The following is a 25,352-nucleotide window of genomic DNA, read 5'->3' on the forward strand; positions in this document are numbered from 1 at the left end:
TATGTGCCTTCCTACAGAATGAAGAAAAAGAAAATGTACCATTACATAGAGGTAGTCTTGTCAGCTTTTTCCAGTCTTTGCTGGCATGATTTTGGGAAATATGCTTATGTATTTGTCTTGATTAAATACTTGTCCAGCAATCATAAGGAATTTGTGACTTTTTGAATTTGTCTTTTTCCACAGGATTTGTGCTCTTGTCTACTTCAAGTGCTTAAGTGGTTAATGCCCGTTCATAAACAGTATCTCAGACAATTCCTGTGTTGTGCAATGCATATACTTAACCATAGTGTATATCCTCCATCTTTAATTGTAGAAACAAAAAAACGTTTTTTCAACTAAATTTTTGTATAATTTGTCCAGTTTTTCACTTTCAGCCAGTTTATTTTGCTTAACCAGTAAACCATTACTGTATGAAATGAAAACATAGTGAATTTGATGAACCAGACCTTAAAGATTAATGTGTAGTGTGCAATGAGCTGCCTTATTTAAGATAATATATAATCAATTATGATAAAGCAAATTAATGGAGTTCTACATAATGTTTGGGTTTTTTCTGAAATGATTCACAAAATAGGAAAAATAACATATAGCTGCACCTAGGTGACGGTTTTGGCAGTTTAAAGTTCTGGAGCATTCAGCTGTGTGCTCATAAAATGACAAGAAGAAAATACATTTTCAATGGTCATAGACAAGCAATTGTTGCAGCACATCAATTTGGAAAAGGTTATAAAAACATTTCCACATCATTTGGACATTAACATGCTGCAGTGAGAAAGATTGTTCACAGTTAGAAAAGCCTTGAAAGCAGTTTCCAATCTTCCCAAGATCAGAAGTCCCAGAACATTTACCCAAGTTCAGTCTGTGCAATGCTCAAAAAAAAAACAAACAAACCCCAGAGCTACATCCCAGACCCTACGGACTGAAGGAACAGTTTGTCTGGAAGGGGAAAACCTCCGTCTAAATGAACATTAAAGCATGACGGAGGTTCATAAAACTGTATTTGAACAAACCTCAAAGAGATCAAAGTGGAATGACCAAGCCTTAATGCTCAGCACCATGTTTGGTTAAAACCAAAAACAACATTGAATCAAAAATTCCTCATATACACTGTAAAGCACAGTGGTGCACAGAGTCGACAACAAACTTCTCTCTAAACCAGAGTATTGTTGACATAAATGTGAGGCCATCTGTCTAACAGCTAAAGCTGGGTCCAAACCGGGTAACGCAACTCAGCAATGATTCAAAGCCCACTAGTAGATCTAAATGTGAATAACTAAAAGATAAAAGAACCACATTTAGACCTCAAACCAACTGAAATGCCCACATCTTTTTTCTTTTTAGCTTTATTTTTCCTAAATAAACAGCATTAACAGCAGTGAAAACGTTAAGCTAGCTAAAATCATTTAATTTTTATTATGTTTTTACATAATAAGAGGTTCTGACTTTGGAACATAGTATGTATCAAAAGAGATACAATAATAATGATGATGGCCGATGTGAAATGGAGGCGGAACATTAAAGTAGTAACGGTGTTAGAGGAGCTACTGAAGTTATAAGACAGAGAGATTTGTTCAGAGAGCTGTCAGAGCTCAGCAGCTTCTCCTCTCTCTCTGATGATGGAGGAAGTTGAACTCTGCTTTCCACATCTCAACACCTCCTGCAGGAAACCAAAGCGTCCTCACTCTCACACTGTTCTTATTTCCATTGTTCTGTCCTTCATCTCTCTACTTACTGCATCTCTCAACCTGCTGGTCATCATCTCCATCTCCCACTTCAAGTAGCCTCATATTACATAAGATTCTGAAACTAGTAGCTGTGCAGAAAGAAATAATTATGAGACTAAAATTATTTTTCTATTTAAAATGTGTTATTGTTTTCATGTGGTTTTATCTGCTGGAATGACTAAAATAATTAATTTTTAACTTCCGTATTAACTTTTCTTTCCAGGCAGCTCCACACTCCCACCAACCTCCTCCTCCTCTCTCTGGCTGTCTCAGATTTCTCTGTAGGTTTCCTTTGGTTGTTTCAAATTATGCTCATAGACGGCTGCTGGCTCCTTGGTGACATTATGTGCATTTTCTACTATGTTATAGATTACATTTTGACCTCTACCTCAATAGGAACCATGGTTCTCATATCAGTTGACCGATATGTGGCTATTTGTGACCCTCTGCATTATCCCACCAGAATCACTACAGGAAGAGTTCAGACTTGTGTTTCACTGTGTTGGATCTGTTCTTTCTTCTATCTAAACATAATGTTGAAGGATAATCTTAAACAACCAGGCAGGTATAATTCCTGTGCTGGTGAATGTGTAATAATATTTAACCTAATTCAAAGAGTTGCAGATCTTATTTTGACCTTTATCGTTCCTATTACTGCCATCGTAGTTCTGTATATGAGAGTATTTGTGGTGGCTGTGTCTCAGGCTCGTGCCATGAGGTCTCACATTGTGTTTGTCTCATACCAGCGTTCAGTGAGTGTCTCTGCTAAGAAATCTGAGGTGAAAGCAGCCAGGACTCTCGGTGTGATTATAGTTGTGTTTCTGTTGTGTCTATGTCCATATTTCTGTGTTGCACTCTTAGGCCAGGACAAATTGTTAAATATTTTATCTGATGCTTTTTATTTATGTCTGTTCTATTTCAACTCCTGTCTAAATCCCATGGTGTACGCCTTATTTTACCCCTGGTTTAGAAAATCTCTTAGAATGATTGTTACACTTCAGATTTTCAAGCCTGGCTCCTGTGAGACTAATATGGTTTGATGTGACACTGTTCAGTGACTGAAAGACGTTTTAAACAAACCAAATTCTTCAGTTTGCGTTCACCTTGGTTTATGTGCCTTCCTACAGAATGAAGAAAATTAAATTGTATAAGATTAGACAGAGGTAGTCTTGTTTGCTTTGTCCAGTCTTTGCAGGAACAATTTTGGGAAATATGCTTATGTATTTGTCTTGTTTAATACTTGTCCAGAAAACAAGGAATTTGTGACCTTAGAGCAGGGGTCGGGAAACCTTTTGACTGAGAGAACCATGAAAGCCACATATTTTAAAATGTATTTCTGTGAGAGACAATATATTTTTTTTAACACTGAATACAAGTAAATGTGGTACGTCTTTCATTTGTTTGATTATATCATCTTTATCTGAAAAGTTGGCAAAAAGTTTGTCCACATCAAGCATGAATGTTTTGGCATACTCCCCATCTGGGAATGGCTCTCCATTCCCAACTATTGCAAAGGAACCAGCAAAGCTAGTCGAGTTCCAGTCACCTTTTGGGCCCATACACAGAATTGCTGTTGACTAGCATGCACTTTGCAAAGTAACCCTTGGCATGCCTTCTTCCTGCTGTCCCTTGCTGGTTATTTCAATGCAAATGTCGAAGCGTCGCTTTATGTTTGACCGTTTCCTCAATTAAATTTTATTAATTTATTTAGTGCATATTAGACACGCTGCAGAACCTGCGCTCTCCACAAAGGCGAATTCCTCTGTCCATTCATGCTGAATCATAAGGTACTCCTCATCTTTTTTTCTTTTGGGCATTATGGTTTGCTCTGCATAAAATAGCTAGCAGACTATTTGATTAACAGGAGGAAAGTTTACTTCTTGACTTCACAACAACCCATGAAGGCTACCTACCCCGAAGAACATCTGGGATTGGCTCCAGCCACCCGCAATCCTGAACAGGTGCGGTAGAAAATGGATGTATGGATTAAAATGCATGAAAATGTTTTTTGAGATTTGTGATTTCTGTACTACATTAATGTGCTACAGTGAGAAAGATTGTTCACAGGTGGAAAGCCTTTAAGGCAGTTTCCAATCTTCCCAGGAGCGGAAGTCCTAGAACATTCACCCAAGTTCAGACAGCACAATGCTCAGAAAAATACAAAACAAACCCCAGAGCTACATCCCAGACCCTACAGAACTCACTGAACAGTTTGTTTGGAAAGTGTTGCCAGGAGAAAGTCTCTGTCTAAATGAACATTAAAGCATGACTGAGGTTCACAAAACTGTATCTGAACAAACCTCAAAGAAACCAAAGTGGAGTTGATTGGGCCTTAATGCCCAGCACCATGTTTGGCTAAAACCAAACACAACATTGCACCAGAAATGCCTCATTCATACACACTGTAGAAACACAATGGTGGAGGGGTCGTGATTTTGGGCTTATTTTGTAGACACTGAGTCGACAACAAACTTCTGTCTTAACAAAGTTTGAGTATTGTCGAGGTAAATGTGAGGCCGGCTGTCCAACATCTATCTATATGTCTAAAATCAAGATTTACTAAGATCAGATTATTTATTTAGTTTTTCACAATAGGGGGCTCTGACTTTGGAACATGGTATGTATCAACAGAGATACAGTAATGATGATTAAAAAATGGAGGAGGAACATTAAAGTAGTAACGGTGTTAGAGGAGGGACAAAAGAGCTCCTGAAGTTATAAGACAGAGAGATTTGTTGAGAGAGCTGTCAGAGCTCAGCAGCTTCTCCTCTCTCTCTGATGATGGAGGAAGTTGAACTCTGCTTTCCACATCTCAACACCTCCTGCAGGAAACCAAAGCGTCCTCACTCTCACACTGTTCTTATTTACATTGTTCTGTCCTTCATCTCTCTACTTACTGTGACTCTCAACCTGCTGGTCATTATCTCCATCTCCCACTTCAAGTATCTTCATATTACATCAAATTCTAAAACTAGTAGCTGTGCAGAAACAAACAGCAGAAACATTTTCTAAAATTTGTTTTAATATATCATGGTTTTTATCTGGTTTTATCTGCACAAATGATGAATGATAATATAAATCATGTTGTCTTTCCTCTCCAGGCAGCTCCACACTCCCACCAACCTCCTCCTTCTCTCTCTGGCTGTCTCAGATTTCTCTGTAGGTTTCCTCTGGTTGTTTCAAGTTATGCTTATAGACGGCTGCTGGTTTCTGGGTGACCTCATATGTACTCTGTATTTTGTTTTAGACTTTATTACTACTTTTACCTCAATAGGAATCATGGTTCTCATATCTATTGACCGTTATGTGGCTATTTGTGACCCTCTACATTACTCCACCAAAGTCACACCACAAAGAATTGGAGTCTGTGTTTCACTGTGTTGGATCTGTTCCCTCTTCTTTTTCTCTGTGCTGATGAAAGATAATTTAAGTCAACCAGGCAGGTTTAATTCCTGTGCTGGAGAGTGTGTGATAGTCCTACAACTTACTGAACATGTTGTAGGGCTTATTTTTTACTTTATTGTTCCCATCACTGTCATCATAGTTCTGTATATGAGAGTATTTTTTGTGGCTGTGTCTCAGGCTCGAGCCATGAGGTCTCACATTGTGTTTGTCTCACTCCAGCGTTCACTGAGTGTCTCTGCTAAGAAATCTGAGATGAAAGCAGCCAGGACTCTTGGTGTTGTTATACTTGTATTCCTAATATGCACTTGTCCATATTTCTGTGTTGCAATTATAGGCAATGACTCTTTGGTCAGTGCTTCATCTTCAGCCTTTGTATTATGTCTGTTCTATTTGAACTCCTGTCTAAACCCTATGATTTATACCTTTTTTTACCGCTGGTTTAGAAAATCTATTCGACTTATTGCTACACTACAAATTGTGAGGCCTGGCTCCTGTGGGACTAATATTCTGTAGAGAGACACTGTGGAGTGACTGAAATAAACTGGAGTTCATCCTAAGGACAGATCAATGAAAAATAATGCTTTTGATCGACAGTGTGAAATTTACAATCTAGCAGTAGTTTAGTACAGAACGCAGGACTTATACTAGTATTTCTACACTGTCATGTTGCTGATTCTACTTAAGGAAATGATTTGAGGACAACTGATCATAATCAATCTTTCAATATGTTTTCAGTAAACACACAGAGCCCGAGAACTTGCCAAAAATTATGATAGTATACAATCAATTAACAGATTAACCTTCTCTGGAAAACCATGACGTTTACTTTTCCGAGTTGTGAACAATAATAATATTATCAAACATCAGCAGAGATTAATATTTGATCAGCGAACAGAAGAAATGATAAATACAGAATGAAGAGAGAAGGTTGGGTGTTAATTCACTGTATTTTGCTGTTCTTCATCTTTGTGCTCGATCAAATCCAACGTCTAGTCATGTTTGTTGCACTTTAGACCTGTTTTTTCACTATAGTTAAAATAACCATGGTCAGTTAACCCCTTTGCTTTTGAATGAATTATCACCAATGACCATAGCTATTGCTGAGATATTGTGACATTGATGTTTGCTGCAGTAGAGGCTCAGTGGTTTTGCCCTGACCTTCCCTCGGGAAGTAAAATAAGGCATCTTATAAGCCCATTTTGTGAGCACACAAGTGTTAAGACAAAAGCTAGAGGCAGAAAGACAAGAGACAAAAACAAGAAACAACTACAGCTGAACTGGAAACTGATTTTCACAGTAAAAAGACTCTTGACACAGAAAAATTGGACCCCACAAAACCCGAAATTTATCAGCCCAGCGAGCTAGGTCATTCTCAGCTAGTTAGAAGTCTTAACTACTACTAAACTGTAAATTAGCTGCTGCTTTTTTAACCAATATACTTTTATGTATAGAGAGGTAACTAAAATAAAATACACTTAACAGATAATTTCCTTTCTTTGTTCTCGTTCTTTACTTTTTCCCTTGTTTTCCCTGTAATTATACTGTAGGTAGGTATAACTCATGTACTGTAAATGTTGGCTGCAGCGACACGACTGCCACAACCTGAGAAAGTACATCTACTTGTGTTTCTTATTCAAATTTGTTGTTGTTTTGCACCGTTACATCCTCACTTCAGGGCCACTGCAGCCTGGTAACCCGCTGTACCAACATAGTCAAGTAATAAATTAAAAAAATATATATATATATATATATATATATATACTTCGCAAATTTTGGAATTGGGTTGTTATATCTCATATATAAGAACCAACCCTGGGGTTCAGGCACGACTGCCCTACCAACTGAGACATGTTCGCCCCTCAAAGACACTTTTCATGTTGATGCTATGTTGATGCTATGTGACTGGATGCTTTAGTGCTCACTTTGATGATCATTATCACAATTTAATGTCCATTAAATATTACTAGTAAAAAAGAAAAAATCATGCTGAAAGGAGTGAATGTTATTTAAAACAATGAATGTTTTAATCTTTTTATTAATATGGTCAATATAAAACTAAAATGGATTATGTGAGCTTGTGTGAGCTTTTCTCTCCAGTTTTACGCAGAAAATACTTCAGTCACACAGGAAGAGAGACTAATGATCATGATCTATGAGAAATGGAGGAGTTTCTAAGTAGCAGAGTATGTTAGAGGAGGGAGTAAAAAGATTCATAAAGACAGAGAGATTTGTTCAGAGAGCTGTCAGAGCTCAGCAGCTTCTCCTCTCTCTCTCTCTGATGATGGAGGAAGTTGAACTCTGCTTTCCACATCTCAACACCTCCTGCAGGAAACCAAAGCGTCCTCACTCTCACACTGTTCTTATTTACATTGTTCTGTCCTTCATCTCTCTACTTACTGCATCTCTCAACCTGCTGGTCATCATCTCCATCTCCCACTTCAAGTAACCTCATATCAAATCAAATTGTAAAACTAGTAGCTGTGCAAAAACAAACAGCAGAAACATTTTCTAAAATAGTTTTTAATATATCATGGTTTTCATCTGGTTTTATCTGCACAAATAATGAATGATAATATAAATCATGTTGTTGTCTTTTCTCTCCAGGCAGCTCCACACTCCCACCAACCTCCTCCTCCTCTCTCTGGCTGTCTCAGATTTCTCTGTAGGTCTTCTGTGGTTGTTTCAGATTATGCTCGTAGACGGCTGCTGGCTCCTTGGTGACATTATGTGCATTCTGTACTGTATTTTAAATTACATTATGACCTCTACCTCAATAGGAACCATGGTTCTCATATCAGTTGACCGATATGTGGCTATTTGTGACCCTCTACATTATCCCACCAGAATCACTCCAAGAAGAGTTCAGACTTGTGTTTCACTGTGTTGGATCTGTTCTTTCTACTATCTAAACATGATGTTGAAAGATAATCTTAAACAACCAGGCAGGTATAATTCCTGTGCTGGTGAATGTGTAGTAATCTTTAACCAGAATCAAAAAGTTGCAGATCTTATTTTGACCTTTATCGTTCCTATCACTGCCATCATTGTTCTGTATATGAGAGTATTTGTGGTGGCTGTGTCTCAGGCTCGTGCCATGAGGTCTCACATTGTGTTTGTCTCATACCAGCGTTCAGTGAGTGTCTCTGCTAAGAAATCTGAGGTGAAAGCAGCCAGGACTCTCGGTGTAGTTATAGTTGTGTTTCTGTTGTGCCTCTGTCCATATTATTGTGTCTCCCTCATAGGCCAGGATGAGTTGTTCAATACTTCATCTTTTACCTTTATTTTATGTCTTTTCTATTTCAACTCCTGCCTAAATCCCATTGTATATGCTTTGTTTTACCCCTGGTTTAGAAAATCTATTAGAATGATTGTTACACTTCAGATTCTCAAGCCTGGCTCCAGTGAGACTAATGTGGTTTGATGTGACACTGTTCACTGACAATTCACCAGTTTGTGTTCTCCTTGGTTTATGTGCCTTCCTACAGAATGAAGAAAAAGAAAATGTACCATTACATAGAGGTAGTCTTGTCAGCTTTTTCCAGTCTTTGCTGGCATGATTTTGGGAAATATGCTTATGTATTTGTCTTGATTAAATACTTGTCCAGCAATCATAAGGAATTTGTGACTTTTTGAATTTGTCTTTTTCCACAGGATTTGTGCTCTTGTCTACTTCAAGTGCTTAAGTGGTTAATGCCCGTTCATAAACAGTATCTCAGACAATTCCTGTGTTGTGCAATGCATATACTTAACCATAGTGTATATCCTCCATCTTTAATTGTAGAAACAAATAAACGTTTTTTCAACTCAATTTTTGTATAATTTGTCCAGTTTTTCACTTTCAGCCAGTTTATTTTGCTTAACCAGTAAACCATTACTGTATGAAATGAAAACATAGTGAATTTGATGAACCAGACCTTAAAGATTAATGTGTAGTGTGCTATTAGCTGCCTTATTTAAGATAATATATAATCAATTATGATAAAGCAAATTAATGGAGTTCTACATAATGTTTGGGTTTTTTCTGAAATGATTCACAAAATAGGAAAAATCACATATAGCTGCACCTAGGTGACGGTTTTGGCAGTTTAAAGTTCTGGAGCATTCAACTGTGTGCTCATAAAATGACAAGAAGAAAATACATTTTCAATGGTCATAGACAAGCAATTGTTGCAGCACATCAATTTGGAAAAGGTTATAAAAACATTTCCACACAATTTGGACATTAACATGCTGCAGTGAGAAAGATTGTTCACAGTTAGAAAAGCCTTGAAAGCAGTTTCCAATATTCCCAAGATCAGAAGTCCCAGAACATTTACCCAAGTTCAGTCTGTGCAATGCTCAAAAAAAAAAAAAACAAACAAACCCCAGAGCTACATCCCAGACCCTACGGACTGAAGGAACAGTTTGTCTGGAAGGGGAAAACCTCCGTCTAAATGAACATTAAAGCATGACGGAGGTTCATAAAACTGTATTTGAACAAAACTCAAAGAGATCAAAGTGGAATGACCAAGCCTTAATGCTCAGCACCATGTTTGGTTAAAACCAAAAACAACATTGAATCAAAAATTCCTCATATACACTGTAAAGCACAGTGGTGCACAGAGTCGACAACAAACTTCTCTCTAAACCAGAGTATTGTTGACATAAATGTGAGGCCATCTGTCTAACAGCTAAAGCTGGGTCCAAACCGGGTAACGCAACTCAGCAATGATTCAAAGCCCACTAGTAGATCTAAATGTGAATAACTAAAAGATAAAAGAACCACATTTAGACCTCAAACCAACTGAAATGCCCACATCTTTTTTCTTTTTAGCTTTATTTTTCCTAAATAAACAGCAGTAACAGCAGTGAAAACGTTAAGCTAGCTAAAATCATTTAATTTTTATTATGTTTTTACATAATAAGAGGTTCTGACTTTGGAACATAGTATGTATCAAAAGAGATACCATAATAATGATGATGGCCGATGTGAAATGGAGGAGGAACATTAAAGTAGTAACAGTGTTAGAGGAGGGAAAAAAGAGCTACTGAAGTTATAAGACAGAGAGATTTGTTCAGAGAGCTGTCAGAGCTCAGCAGCTTCTCCTCTCTCTCTGATGATGGAGGAAGTTGAACTCTGCTTTCCACATCTCAACACCTCCTGCAGGAAACCAAAGCGTCCTCACTCTCACACTGTTCTTATTTACATTGTTCTGTCCTTCATCTCTCTACTTACTGCATCTCTCAACCTGCTGGTCATCATCTCCATCTCTCACTTCAAGTAGCCTCAAATTACATCAGATTCTAAAACTAGTAGCTGTGCAGAAAGAAATAATTATGAGACTAAAATTATTTTTCTATTTAAAATGTGTTTCATGTGGTTTTATCTGCTGGAATGACTAAAATAATTAATTTTTAACTTGTATTAACTTTTCTCTTCAGGCAGCTCCACACTCCCACCAACCTCCTCCTTCTCTCTCTGGCTGTCTCAGATTTCTCTGTAGGTTTCCTTTGGTTGTTTCAAATTATGCTCATAGACGGCTGCTGGCTCCTTGGTGACATTATGTGCATTTTCTACTATGTTATAGATTACATTTTGACCTCTACCTCAATAGGAACCATGGTTCTCATATCAGTTGACCGATATGTGGCTATTTGTGACCCTCTGCATTATCCCACCAGAATCACTACAGGAAGAGTTCAGACTTGTGTTTCACTGTGTTGGATCTGTTCTTTCTTCTATCTAAACATAATGTTGAAGGATAATCTTAAACAACCAGGCAGGTATAATTCCTGTGCTGGTGAATGTGTAATAATATGTAACCTAATTCAAAGAGTTGCAGATCTTATTTTGACCTTTATTGTTCCTATTACTGTCATCATAGTTCTGTATATGAGAGTATTTGTGGTGGCTGTGTCTCAGGCTCGTGCCATGAGGTCTCACATTGTGTTTGTCTCATACCAACGTTCAGTGAGTGTCTCTGCTAAGAAATCTGAGGTGAAAGCAGCCAGGACTCTCGGTGTTGTTATAGTTGTGTTTCTGTTGTGTCTATGTCCATATTTCTGTGTTGCACTCTTAGGCCAGGACAAATTGTTAAATATTTTATCTGATGCTTTTTATTTATGTCTGTTCTATTTCAACTCCTGTCTAAATCCCATGGTGTACGCCTTATTTTACCCCTGGTTCAGAAAATCTATTAGAATGATTGTTACACTTCAGATTTTCAAGCCTGGCTCCTGTGAGACTAATATGGTTTGATGTGACACTGTTCAGTGACTGAAAGACGTTTTAAACAAACCAAATTCATCAGTTTGCGTTAACCTTGGTTTATGTGCTTTCCTACAGAATGAAGAAAATTAAATTGTATAAGATTAGACAGAGGTAGTCTTGTTTGCTTTGTCCAGTCTTTGCAGGAACAATTTTGGGAAATATGCTTATGTATTTGTCTTGTTTAATAGTTGTCCAGAAAACAAGGAATTTGTGACCTTAGAGCAGGGGTCGGGAAACCTTTTGACTGAAAACCATGAAAGCCACATATTTTAAAATGTATTTCTGTGAGAGACAATATATTTTTTTAACACTGAATACAAGTAAATGTCGTTCGTCTTTCATTTGTTTGATTATATCATCTTTATCTGAAAAGTTGGCAAAAAGTTTGTCCACATTAAGCATGAATGTTTTGGCATACTCCCCATCTGGGAATGGCTCTCCATTCCCAACTATTGCAAAGGAACCAGCAAAGCTAGTCGAGTTCCAGTCACCTTTTGGGCCCATACACAGAATTGCTGTTGACTAGCATGCACTTTGCAAAGTAACCCTTGGCATGCCTTCTTCCTGCTGTCCCTTGCTGGATATTTCGATGCAAATGTCGAAGTGTCGCTTTATATTTGACCGTTTCCTCAATTAAATTAAATTTATTTATTTAGTGCATATTAGACACGCTGCAGAACCTGCGCTCTCCACAAAGGCGAATGCCTCTGTCCATTCATGCTGAATCATAAGGTACTCCTCATCTTTTTTTCTTTTGGGCATCTTCTTTGTCATTATGGTTTGCTCTGCATAAAATAGCTAGCTGACTATTTGATTAACAGGAGGGAAGTTTACTTCTTGACTTCACAACAACCCATGAAGGCTACCTACCCAGAAGAACATCTGGGATTGGCTCCAGCCACCCGCAATCCTGAACAGGTGCGGTAGAAAATGGATGTATGGATTAAAATGCATGAAAATGTTTTTTGAGATTTGTGATTTCTGTACTACATTAATGTGCTACAGTGAGAAAGATTGTTCACAGGTGGAAAGCCTTTAAGGCAGTTTCCAATCTTCCCAGGAGCGGAAGTCCTAGAACATTCACCCAAGTTCAGACAGCACAATACTCAGAAAAATACAAAACAAACCCCAGAGCTACATCCCAGACCCTACAGAACTCACTGAACAGTTTGTTTGGAAAGTGTTGCCAGGAGAAAGCCTCTGTCTAAATGAACATTAAAGCATGACTGAGGTTCACAAAACTGTATCTGAACAAACCTCAAAGAAACCAAAGTGGAGTTGATTGGGCCTTAATGCCCAGCACCATGTTTGGCTAAAACCAAACACAATATTGCACCAGAAATGCCTCATTCATACACACTGTAGAAACACAATGGTGGAGGGGTCATGATTTTGGGCTTATTTTGAAGACACTGAGTCGACAACAAACTTCTGTCTTAACAAAGTATTGTCGAGGTAAATGTGAGGCCGTCTGTCCAACATCTATCTATATGTCTAAAATCAAGATTCACTAAGATCAGATTATTTATTTTGTTTTTCACAATAGGGGGCTCTGACTTTGGAACATGGTATGTATCAACAGAGATACAGTAATGATGATTAAAAAATGGAGGAGGAACATTAAAGTAGTAACGGTGTTAGAGGAGGGACAAAAGAGCTCCTGAAGTTATAAGACAGAGAGATTTGTTGAGAGAGCTGTCAGAGCTCAGCAGCTTCTCCTCTCTCTCTGATGATGGAGGAAGTTGAACTCTGCTTTCCACATCTCAACACCTCCTGCAGAAAGTTCAAGCGTCCTCACTCTCACACTGTTCTTATTTACATTGTTCTGTCCTTCATTTCTCTACTTACTGTGACTCTCAACCTGCTGGTCATCATCTCCATCTCCCACTTCAAGTAATAACTTATTTCATCAAATTCTAAAACTAGTAGCTGTGCAGAAAGAAATAATTATGAGACTTTTTTTTTTTTCTTATTGTTTGGATGTGGTTTTATCAGCTGCAATGACTAAAATAAATAATATGTTACTGTCTTTTCTCTCCAGGCAGCTCCACACTCCCACCAACGTCCTCCTCCTCTCTCTGGCTGTCTCAGATTTCTTCGTAGGTTTCCTCTGGTTGTTTCAAATTATGATCATAGACGGTTGCTGGTTTCTGGGTGACATCATGTGCAATCTGTATCATGTTTTAGATTGTGTTATGACCTCTACCTCAATAGGAACCATGGTTCTCATATCAGTTGACCGATATGTGGCTATTTGTGACCCTCTGCATTATCCCAGCAGAATCACTACAGGAAGAGTTCAGACTTGTGTTTCACTGTGTTGGATCTGTTCTTTCTTCTATGTAAACATGATGATGAAAGATAATCTTAAACAACCAGGCTGGTATAATTCCTGTGCTGGTGAATGTGTAATAATATTTAACCAGAATCAAAAAGTTGCAGATCTTATTTTGACCTTTATCGTTCCTATTACTGTCATTGTAGTTCTGTATATGAGAGTATTTGTGGTGGCTGTGTCTCAGGCTCGAGCCATGAGGTCTCACATTGTGTTTGTCTCATACCAGCGTTCAGTGAGTGTCTCTGCTAAGAAATCTGAGGTGAAAGCAGCCAGGACTCTCGGTGTAGTTATAGTTGTGTTTCTTTTGTGTCTATGTCCATATTTCTGTGTCTCACTCATAGGCCAGGACAAATTGTTAAATATTTTATCTGATGCTTTTTATTTATGTCTGTTCTATTTCAACTCCTGTCTAAATCCCATGGTGTACGCCTTATTTTACCCCTGGTTCAGAAAATCTATTAGAATTATTGTTACACTTCAGATTCTACAGGCTGGCTCCTGTGAGACTAATGTGGTTTGATGTGACACTGAGCGACTGAAGCATTCTGTTCAAATGTTTTGAACATGTTATTTTATGGCCATTTAAAGCTCCTTAAAATCAACCCAAATCAAATCACTGATATTTGTTTCTTTTAAACCGAAATGCTACTGAGATATTTTGGCATGCTAATTGACTAAATGAAGATAATTCCTCACATTATGTTTGATTAGGTTTATGCTCCTAAAAACTTATACAGTTAGAAATATGTAGTCAATGTTTTGTCCATTTTCTGTAGGCAAGATATTAGGAAATATTTTTATGGTTTGAGAGTTATAAAATTCACTATTATTATCTGTCTGGTTTTAAACATAAGGAGTTTTTGACCTTAGTAACTTTAGGACTTAACAAAAGCACATGTTAGGATGTAATGATAATAAATGAAACAATATTATAGATGTATGATATATAGCTAAAGATATGTGAACACTGTTCTAAGGCATAATCCCTAATGCCCATACCTGAGAGTATCCTGCTAAGGTACACAACAATAACAATAATAATGACAGTAATGGCCTTCAGGAAAGCTTTAATACAGCTTGGGAATGGCTGAAGTTGTAGAAAAAAGAAGCTTCTGACCCCAAGATTGCAAACACATCTTTATGATGATGATCTTTAAAATGTTTGAATATGTTCATCAATCAAACATGTAAAATATCTAGAAGTCAGACTAAATTCCTCCCTGAGATGCAGTAACGTAACAAACGAGACACATTTATGATAAATAGTTTTCAAAATCAAATATATTGGAATGACAAGGCCAGTTAATTTGTGTTTGGACACATAGATATATGGGTTTGAAATCAAACAATGAAAGATCTTGCAATTTTGCAATTCTCAGATCATCCAGAGCAAACATATTGAAACATGTGAAAAATAAATAGTTTTAACTATTATTATAGTTAAAACTGTGTATGTCTATGTATTACTATTATTAATACCAAGTATTGTAGTAAAATCCAGAATAGAATTTAAAACTTAAAACGTATCTCTCACTCACATATAAATCTCTTAATAATCAGGCTCCATCTTATCTCAAAGAACTCATAGTTCAATTTTTTCTAAGCAGAACTCTCCGTTCTCAGACTGCGGGTTTACTTGTGGTTCCTAGAGTTTCCAAATGTAGAATGGGAGGCAGAGACTTTAGCTATCAAGCCCCTCTCCTGTGGAACCAGCTCCCAGTTCAGGTTCTGGAGTCAGACACCCTCTTTGAATGGAAGTGTCCAAAGCCCTGATTCTAATCCTGTAGAAATGCTGTGGAAGGACGTGGTGCAGGCAGTTTACAAAAGGAAGTTAACCAACATGTTCTGCAAGAAGGAAGGTGATAAAATCCCGTCCTAGATGATGTTCAGGTTTGATAAGCACTACCACAAATGTTAAGTTGAAATTATATCTGCAAAAAGGCGCCACACCAAGTGCTCAGGCCACATATCAACAGGGATCATCATTTTCTTTTCACTTTCTTCTGTAGTTTTTATTTTTATGTTGTGATTATGAAGAGAAGAAGATCCTCCAAAGTTTTTTTTATAGATGTCAAAACCACAATTTTCTGCCTAAGACTCAACATATCAATGAACATTTTAAACCATCTAAGTGAGGTTATCTGAAAGTTGAGTCATGGCAACTGGACGTCTTGTTAAATGTTTTACTATCTGTCCAAGGAGTGACTTCTCAAATCGATCAAATTTAAGTAGAAGCATGTGACATTAGGGATGCAATACCCACAGTCAAATGACATTGTTAAATAGACAGTTAAAGACCATCTGCAATGCCTTCTAATACCACCCAGGGCTGCAGACGACCAGTTGAAAAACCTGCTTACACACACAGCACACACACAGCACACACACACACACACACACACACACACACACACACACACACACAATGTTCACTGGGCTCTGAACAATTCTCAGTGTGCAGGTAATTAGCTGCAGCTCTTGGCTGTGTTCGTCTCTGGTCTGAGACATTTTTCACACCTGCTCACATCAGAGTCACCTGGTGACAATCAGAGGTGTTACTGGAAGCTCCAGCATCAGCACATGATGCAATCCCTGTAAGGTCAATCAGCGTTTTATCTTAATTTCTTACTTTTAAACTTTGGCACGTGGTGAACGCCACTTTCTTAACCAAGACTGTCTGTTTCCTGTATCATCCTTCCAATATATAGGAACAATAACCTGGTCCTTCAAACATAATGTCACATACACAGCAGAATGTTATGACGAACAACACCAAACTGGAGTTTCTGGAAGCCAAACAATATTACACAAATACTGTTTACATATATAAGAGTTTACCTTGGTTGATTGGTTAGAGCACATGGGGAAATTCAGTAAACATGTACCTGAAATAGTAACAGCGGGGTTCAACATGTCTGATTACATACACATTATCAATCTTACTTTATCATCCACCCTCTTCTTTTACACTTGTGCCATCATAAATGGTTCCAATAACCATCATGACACAGATTATGCTAAAAGGCAAAGTAGAATTCCTATTAATAAATAAAAATACAAATGTCACACTGTTTGAGGCCGCAGATCTCAGTGGATGGAAACAGGGCTTTCTCTATAGCTCCTTATAACATACAAATCTCCCATTGAGTCAAGTGAAATATTATTTTAACAGTGCCAAATTTAATTAGCTCTGATATGTTTTTTTTTCTGTGTGCAATGGCCATATTACACACACACAAACAATAACTCACATAACTGTATTCATGCCCCATAGCTGCTAAATGTACAAAAAATGTGGGTCATTTAATAGTGTTTGGTCAATGTGATACTTTCAGTATCTAAAAAAGGGATCGATATACTAATTAGAAATCAAATAAAACATATACAACAACAACAACAATTTACCTCATGACTGAGATTCTTTTTTTTTTTTTTTTATAGAGATACTTTACCATAGAGCTTTCTGCTTTGTGGTTCATCACTGAATCACTAGAGAAATATTCAGAGCCACATTTTGACATTTTCACCTTTGGATATCACATTGATGATATTTGCATATGGGAGGGTTGGAAGTGACAGAGATAAATCAGCTGTGAGGCAAAGAGCTTTGTCCAGAAAGCTGTCAGACCACTACAGAGCACTCCCCCCTCCATCTCTGATAATGGAAACTCTGGAAGAACTTGACGTCTGCTTTCCACAACTCAACACCTCTTGCAGGAAGACAATGCGTCCTCGCTCTGAGGCTGTGCTAATTTCCAGTCTACAGTCCATCGTCGCCATCCTCACTGTCGTTCTCAACCTGCTGGTCATCATCTCTATCTCCCACTTCAGGCAGAGAAAAACTTGTCTGCATGATTGTTGATTTTTCTGTTACACTAATTTGGAGAAAAATCTATTGCAGATCTCTTAAAACCATTAGTGGACTGTTTTAGGTCTGTTACCTGGCCTGTGCTGCTGCAAATCCACTAACAGGAAATTAGTTTTCTTGTTTAGAATTTTTAATTATTAGATTATTTCTAAATACAATGGCATTGGAAATAATTCCAGCTACATGTTAACGTGTTATGTGTTCATATTCTTCTATTTCAGGCAGCTCCACACAAACACCAACATCCTCGTCCTCTCTCTGGCTGTCGCAGATTTCCTGGTGGGTTTACTACAGATGCCAATTGAAATCATCCTCTACCACGGCTGTTGGCTTCTAGGTGATTTTATATGTACTGTGAATTTCTTTTTAGGTTACCTGTTAATCAGTGTTTCAGTGGGAAACCTGGTTCTCATATCAGTTGACCGCTATGTGGCCATTTCTGACCCCATGTTCTACTACACTAAAGTCACTCTGAGCAGAGTTCAGATGTGCATTTGTCTGTGTTGGTTATTTTCTGCTGTGCACAGTAGTTGGATACTGACAGACTTTATTAAAGAACAAAACAGTTATGATTTCTGTTATGGAGATTGTGTAGTTGCAGTTACATATGCTCAAGTCGCTGTCGACCTTGTTGTGACCTTTTTAGGCCCCTTTCTTGTCATCACACTTCTGTATCTCCGTGTGTTTGTGGTGGCTGTGTCTCAGGCTCGTGCCATGCGCTCTCAGATTGATGCTGTCACGATCCAGCGTTCACAGACTGTAAAACCAAAGAAATCTGAGATGAAAGCAGCCAAGACTCTTGGTGTTGTAGTCTTTGTATTTCTTTTAAGCTCTAGTCCGTATTATTTTTTCACTGTTGCAACTGATATCAGCACAGTAGGGGGCACATCAGCAGCCATTTGGTTGTTGTATTGTAACTCCTGTCTAAACCCTGTGATATACACCTTTGTTTACCCCTGGTTCAGAAAATCAGTTAAGCACATTGTTACACTTAAGATTCTGCAGCCTGAGTCACGCGACACCAACATCCTGTAGAGAGACACAGTGATGGGTGATCGCCTGGAAAGAAAGTGGTGGAGATAATCGAAGGAAGAAAAGAAAGGAAATTGTTCTTATTTTTTGTTAGTTGTTAGTTGTTCTTGCTCTTAGTTTGTGTAAAGAATATTCTCTTTGATCTTATTTATTCATGTTAATAAAAATGATTAATGAGAATTTGAAGATACAAAGAAAAAATTAGAAATTAGCTGTTTCATTATATAGGAAGTTTATGGCTGCACTGCTATTTTTAGCTCATCATGAAATCGTGTGTATTCTAAGATAAGAACATGCTTTTAATTGCTTTTGTTCCATACTGGCATCTTTTAAACACAGTATATTTGTTCTTTGCACGGTAATCACAATGGTGTTAAAGGTATACAACAAGTAGGCAGTATCAATATTGTTCTTATTTCCCATCCTCAATCTCAACTTCTTGTACAAGTACTGTATAATTATTTTTCAGTCATGCGTAACCAGTATTTTCTGGGAAACACCTGTAAAATAACATCGGTGTCATTGAAACTTGGTACCACAATAGACTTACTATATACAGACAATAAGATAAACCATCACTATTAGAGTGCATGGCTACCACAAATTTGCTAGTCTTGATATTATATAATACGGAAAACAGTTCCATAATTTGTCAGCATTGTTTAGTCTGCTTAGTAATAAAAACAGGACACAGTGATTTGCAAATAAATTGCATTTATATGAATGAAAATAGTACCAACCCAACATGACACTTTAATGATTTTTGAAAATACAGGTTGATCTTTCAGAAGTTCAGCTGAATTCACAAAAAGTCAATAGGTTTGGGTATGAAAAGAAGATCCCAGAGAAGCTGAGTCATTCAAATATAAGGAAGTATTAAGGGATTTTATCATCATCATCATCATCACAGCATCTAACAATTCAATAAAAGTTAATATACAAATAAAATCCAGAACACTGCTCATAAACAAAAATGGGATTCTCATTACAGAATCATCTTAATTTAATTTTTTTTCCCCATATGTTTGTGATATGTTTGTCTTAAAACTCACAAGTAGAATTACACAAGACGTAACTCATCCTGAGAGGTAAAGGACCTCTAACAGACCATATCAGACAAAACTAAGATGAGACTCATACATACACACACATTTAAGGCAACAGTAATATGATCTGTGATGATGTGACAGATGTAAAACAGTGTCATTGGTCAACCTGTGACATTATTAACTATTAAAATATAATAAATCAATCAAATGAAAGCTTTTACATTTATTCTTAAATCGGTACATGATGGCCTTATCCTCTGGAAATAATCTACAAAACTAGACTTACTAAAGATGAGTGTCACATAAATAATGAGTAAAGCTTCATATGAAAACTTTTTCCTAGTTTTTATTTAAACTGCTTTAATTACTCAGAATTTATAGGAGTTAAAATAATGTTTAGAGCAAAAACTCTGTCGTCCAGCGAACGTTAAATATTCTGTCGAAGTACAGCTAAATAAAAACCTTCACTACTTTTTTTTTTATAATTTATTATTTTCTCTTCAGCACATTAGTTAGCTGACAACACACGTTTCCCTTATGAGCACATCAAATACATAGAATCATACATATGTCTACATCATTTTAGCGTCACAGGAGTCAGGCTGTAGTATCTGCAGTGTAACAATGAGTTTAACAGATTTTCTAAACCAGGGATAAAATAAAGCATAAATCACTGGATTTAGACAAGAGTTACAATAAAGCAGCCAGACACCAAAAACTGAGAAAATCACACTTGTTGACATGTCCTGTCCTGCAAGGGAGGGGTAAAAGTAAGGACAGAAACATATTAAGAACATAACCACAACAACTCCGAGAGTTTTAGCTGCTTTTCTCTCAGATTTCTTTGCAGCTACACCGACTGAACCCTGCACTGAGACAGCTGCAATCTGAGACCTCATGGATCGAGCCTGAGACAGAACCACCACAAATACTCTCATATACAGAACCACGATGACAGTGATGGGACCAATAAATGTTAATATGACATCTACAGCTCCTGTTATGAAGTTAATCACAACTACACACTCTCCATAGCAGGAATTATATGTATCTGGATGTTTGAGAAAGTCATTCAGTATCACACCGTTATACGAGACAGAACAGGTCCAACACAGACAGATGCAGATCTGAACTCTGTTCGGAGTGACTTTAGTGGGGTAACACAATGGGTCACAAATGGCCACATATCGGTCAGCTGATATGAGTACCATGTTTCCTACTGAGGCTGAGGTGAGGACAAATGAGGCATAGTAAAACAGTCCACATGCCAAGCTCCCCAAAAACCAGCAGCCCTCTGTGAGGAGGATTCGAACCGGCATCAGCAGGAGGCCCACAAGCAAGTCTGAGACAGCCAGAGAGAGGAGGAGGAGGTTGGTGGGAGTGTGGAGCTGCCTGGAGAAAAACAAAATCATCACTGAAAATCTTAAATATCACCCTGCACAAGATTATAACAATGGGAAGAAATATGTTCAGATACATTAACCCATGTTAAATCCAGCAACATTTTCAAATAACTACATTTTTCTTTATTGAAAGCCTGATTGTGTCAATCGCTGCTGAATGTGTGTAGTAGAGACAATGAAGGAGTTATTATTAATTTAATTACTGGTGAAACTAGGCAAATCAATTCAGAATATTACTAATAGTTGTTACTATACTATACATGCATGTTGTTAATTACACAATGTGAAGTTAAACATGAAAATAATAGTTTAGATCATGTTCATAAGTTCTGTTCTGTTCTGTATGCCTGAAGTGGGAGATGGAGATGATAACCAGCAGGTTGAGAACCACTGTGAGCAGAGAGATGCAGGACAGCACGATGTAGACGAGTATGGAGTCAGCGTGATGCTGCACCGGCTTCCTGCAGGAGGTGTTGGGGAGCTGTGGAAAGCAGAGTTCAGGTCCTTGCAGCGTTTCCATAATGAGAAAGAGACAAGGAGAGAAGCTTTAGTTCCCTAGCAGCTTTCTGACCACAGGTCTCGATGACAAAACTTATATGTTGTGCTCCTCCCTCTTTTCCCACAGCTTTCATTGTTTTTTTTTTTCTGTGAGTTCGGAGCTGCACATTACTATTGTGCTTTCCCTCTGGATGATGTCATGGCGTTAGACGTGCTCCAAGACTTTAAGTCAAATTAGGTACAATGTATTGATTTATTTTATGTTTGTTGTAAAGCAAATGGAAAAAAAGTATTGACTAATTAAATCAGTATCTGCTGTTGGTTCTTTACTGACTGATTTACTGAGAAACACTTCCTGAGAGGTGGTCTGAAACTGAAAGGTCCAGTTTGTACAGGATGACTCTAGTTTCTCATCATACATTTCTGCCTGTCTCTTGGACATCTGCTTGGTTAAGGAAAAGACATTTTCAGCCCAACCTCTGCAAAGAAAAGGTTGTGGTCTTCCCAGCCAGACCCCATTTGCAGCACATCAGCAGAATCCTCGAGTTAGCTCGAGCCTACTAGGAGCCATTGGGGGTCATCTTTGATGACTACTGCTCACCACATCTCCTCCATCTCTCGGGCAGCAGATTTGCCCTTTAAAGCATCAGAAAAAACTAAAAACTAGAGTACTATGATATCCCTCACCCACTGCATATCCCTATTTAACTGGCAGCCAAACCTTCACAGATTTTGCAAGTGACTTAATTCCTTTCGGCAGCAGGACGTCCAGATGAAGTCCAAAGGGATGACCCTATCTATCAGTGTGAGGTTACATTGATCTTAAAACAGAAAAAAACTAAACTAAACTTGCCACTCTACAGATGTTCCAGCATTTATTTTACACACGTACCTGCACCCCAGTTTTAGTTGAATTATATTCAGTGGGATGTATAAGACACAAATTCATTGTACATGTAAAACAAACATGTACATTTCCTCCAGAACATTACTGGTGGATGAACCACGATGTTGTTTTGCACATTTAAAACCAAATGTAGACAAAAACGTGGTTCCTTGCATAATGAGTACCCAGGATTATCATCAGATGCAGATTCACGCATAGTGAGGAAGACTACATGCTTAACATTCAGAAGTACTAGAGAGTACTAGTACTGCATGACATATTTAGATTTGGCCTTCTCCATAGATTAAATATGAGTAGGGAGGGGATGAAAGGGTGTGGATAAATCAGCTGAGTGAAAACGTTTAGACTAGAAACCTATCAGACCTCAGCAGCCTCTGGTCTCTTGCTGATGATAATAATGGAAGAAGCTGAACTCTGTTTTCCAGAACTCAACACTTCATGCACCAAGACATTGCGTCCTCGCTCCAAGCTCTTTTCCAGTCTACTGTCCTTCGTCACCTTCCTCATTGTGGTTCTCAATCTGCTGGTCATCATCTCTATCTCCCATTTCAGGCAGAGATACATTTCTCTGAATGGCTCAAATTGTTTTTTCTGTGTTACTGCTACATGACATTTACAGCTGCACGTCCACTAAGCTTGTCCTAAATGACAGAAGTAGAGCATAAGATATGTTTTCTAAATAATAATACTGGTTACCACGTCTTCGCTGCTGATATCCTGCCTTTTCTCTCGTTTCAGGCAGCTCCACACAAACACCAACCTCCTTGTCTTTTCTCTGGCTGTCACAGATTTCCTTGTGGGTTTACTACAGATGCCAACTGAAATCCTCCTCTACCAAGGCTGTTGGATTTTAGGTGACTTACTATGTGTTGTCAATTTCTTTTTTGGTGCCTTCTTAATCAGTGTTTCAGTAGGGAACATGGTACTGATATCAGTTGACCGCTATGTGGCCATATGTCACCCCATGTCTTACTCCACTAAAGTCACTCTGAACAGAGTTCAGATCTGCATTTGTCTGTGTTGGTTATTTTCTGCTTTGCACAGTTGTTGGACAGTGAGAAACATTTTTAATCAACAAGACAGGTATGACTTGTGTTATGGAGAGTGTAGTAATTGAATATCAACTGACTGAAGTAGCTTTTTACACTGCTGTGACCTTTTTAGGCCCAATTACAGTCATCACACTTCTGTATCTCCGAGTGTTTGTGGTGGCTGTGTCTCAGGCTCGTGCCATGCGCTCCCATGTTGCAGCTGTTGCAGACAAGCATTCAGGGACTGTGAAACCAAAAAAATCTGAGATGAAAGCAGCCAGGACTCTTGGTGTGGTCATATTTGTTTTTCTTTTGTGCTACAGTCCACTTTGTATTATCACCATTGGTATTATGAACAAGTCGGCATGGGGTTCTGCTGCAACTATGCAATATTGGGTGGTTTATTGTAATTCTGGAGTAAATCCTTTGATTTATGCCTTATTTTACCCCTGGTTCAGAAAATCTATCAAACAGATTGTTACACTTCAGATTCTGCAGCCTGACTCCTGTGATGCCAACATATTGTAGAGACACTGAAACAGACTCTGACATATTAAGAATTTCTAAGATATAAGCTAAATATTTAGATTTGATAGATAGATATTTTCTGCATTATATATTCTCTGTGGTCCTACTTTACTTCTCCCAGTAGAATGACTAAAGCCTCAAAGTGTTTTCTTCAAGACTTTTTATGGCAACATGTAAACCAGTTTGTTTAATTATTTCAGAAATAATTGTAATTGTTATCTGTCAGAGCAGATGAAACTCTGTTTTATTCAATGTTATAGCACATGGCTTTTTTCTGTAATAAAATAAATCATTGTACATCTTATGTTATGTTATGAATTGAACAGATTTCTATGAGAAATATAGTAAAGGACTATTTACATTTTGTCATATGGCAGATGCTTTTATCTAAAGCGGCTTAGAAGGGTTGGCAGGGTAAGCCTAAGGAGGTCTTGCCAAGGAACCCTACTGGAGGCCGGCCATAGGTGGGATTCGAATACCAGTCTGCAAAACCTCTAGGCATGATGGGCACATGTTTTATCCAGAGCAGTGTAACAGAGTACTGACGTCCTGTGGTTTCCTAATTTTAATAGAAGATGACTGATTCATAATTTGGATTTCCAGTGTAGATCTACACTCGGCCAGTAAAAGTTGCAGTTTTCTTCAGTGTGAGGTTACATTGATCTTAAAACAGAAAATAACTATCTTTCCAGACCTGAACCACGTTTTGTGCATCACAAACCAAACATACGCAGATGATGATCTGCAAGGTTGAAACAAGACAGTTCTACAGTTAAATGTGTTTTTAGATGTTAAGTTGTAGAGATGCAAAATCCTTAACACACTGTGTTGTCATAACAGCAACCAGCCACTAATGATAGAACTGTTAAACCACTTGGCATTAAGTAATAGATGAAGACTACTTATTACCACTTTTACACAAACACTGCTGTTTAAGTGAGAAAATTACCAATTCTTCTTTAAGATACTTTAGCCTATTTGTGCTAAACGTGCCACTCTACGGATGTTCCAGCATTCATTTTACAAACGTACCTGCATCCCAGTTTTAGCTGATATTCAATGGGGCACACATAATGAATGAATGAATAAATTAAACAAAAAATTATTTATATGAATGAAAATAGTACCAACCCAACATGACACTTTATTTGTATAGCGCTTTTTACAAAAAACACACAACCAAAGAAACTATGGAAGTTTATATGAACAGTGAATGTGTATGAATTATAATAATCAGATTGTCCCTGATGAGCAAGCCGGTGGCAAGGAAAAACTCCCTGAGAAGGCAACAGGAAGAAACCTTGAGAGGAACCAGACTC

General features: G+C 37.8%; 3 protein-coding genes and 2 pseudogenes across 3 annotated transcripts; 4 read left to right on the forward strand and 1 right to left on the reverse strand.

Annotated features, from left to right (window-relative positions):
* The first annotated feature begins 7,695 nt into the window (after nucleotides 1–7,695).
* LOC113173420 lies at nucleotides 7,696–8,550 on the forward strand (annotated as a pseudogene).
* Nucleotides 8,551–10,503: 1,953 nt separating this feature from the next.
* LOC113173421 lies at nucleotides 10,504–11,367 on the forward strand (annotated as a pseudogene).
* Nucleotides 11,368–13,379: 2,012 nt separating this feature from the next.
* On the forward strand, nucleotides 13,380–14,237 carry LOC113172760 (trace amine-associated receptor 13c-like). Its single transcript, XM_026375780.1, has one exon. It carries the CDS (start codon nucleotides 13,380–13,382, stop codon nucleotides 14,235–14,237), a length of 858 nt encoding a protein of 285 aa, XP_026231565.1.
* Nucleotides 14,238–17,378: 3,141 nt separating this feature from the next.
* LOC113173423 (trace amine-associated receptor 7e-like) lies at nucleotides 17,379–18,620 on the forward strand. Its single transcript, XM_026376834.1, has 2 exons — nucleotides 17,379–17,548; nucleotides 17,807–18,620. Exons 1-2 carry the CDS (start codon nucleotides 17,379–17,381, stop codon nucleotides 18,618–18,620), a joined length of 984 nt encoding a protein of 327 aa, XP_026232619.1.
* A 1,618-nt stretch (nucleotides 18,621–20,238) lies between these two features.
* LOC113173661 (trace amine-associated receptor 13c-like) lies at nucleotides 20,239–21,589 on the reverse strand. The gene is made up of 2 exons (XM_026377149.1): nucleotides 21,417–21,589; nucleotides 20,239–21,058 (listed from the first exon to the last, which is right to left on the reverse strand). Exons 1-2 carry the CDS (start codon nucleotides 21,587–21,589, stop codon nucleotides 20,239–20,241), a joined length of 993 nt encoding a protein of 330 aa, XP_026232934.1.
* Between the last annotated feature and the right edge of the window lie 3,763 nt (nucleotides 21,590–25,352).

Source organism: Anabas testudineus, chromosome 21, assembly GCF_900324465.2.
Source record: "Anabas testudineus chromosome 21, fAnaTes1.2, whole genome shotgun sequence".
Taxonomy (NCBI): domain Eukaryota; kingdom Metazoa; phylum Chordata; class Actinopteri; order Anabantiformes; family Anabantidae; genus Anabas; species Anabas testudineus.

What these genes read in the sequence shown, in the direction of transcription:
- LOC113172760 (XM_026375780.1), top strand. Translation starts at nt 13,380, where the DNA reads ATGACTAAAATAAATAATATGTTACTGTCTTTTCTCTCCAGGCAGCTC.
- LOC113173423 (XM_026376834.1), top strand. Translation starts at nt 17,379, where the DNA reads ATGGAAACTCTGGAAGAACTTGACGTCTGCTTTCCACAACTCAACACC. An exon ending in ATCTCTATCTCCCACTTCAG is followed by an intron (nt 17,549 to 17,806) that starts GCAGAGAAAAAC and finishes CTTCTATTTCAG; the next exon opens with GCAGCTCCACACAAACACCA.
- LOC113173661 (XM_026377149.1), bottom strand. Translation starts at nt 21,589, where the DNA reads ATGGAAACGCTGCAAGGACCTGAACTCTGCTTTCCACAGCTCCCCAAC. An exon ending in ATCTCCATCTCCCACTTCAG is followed by an intron (nt 21,059 to 21,416) that starts GCATACAGAACA and finishes GTTTTTCTCCAG; the next exon opens with GCAGCTCCACACTCCCACCA.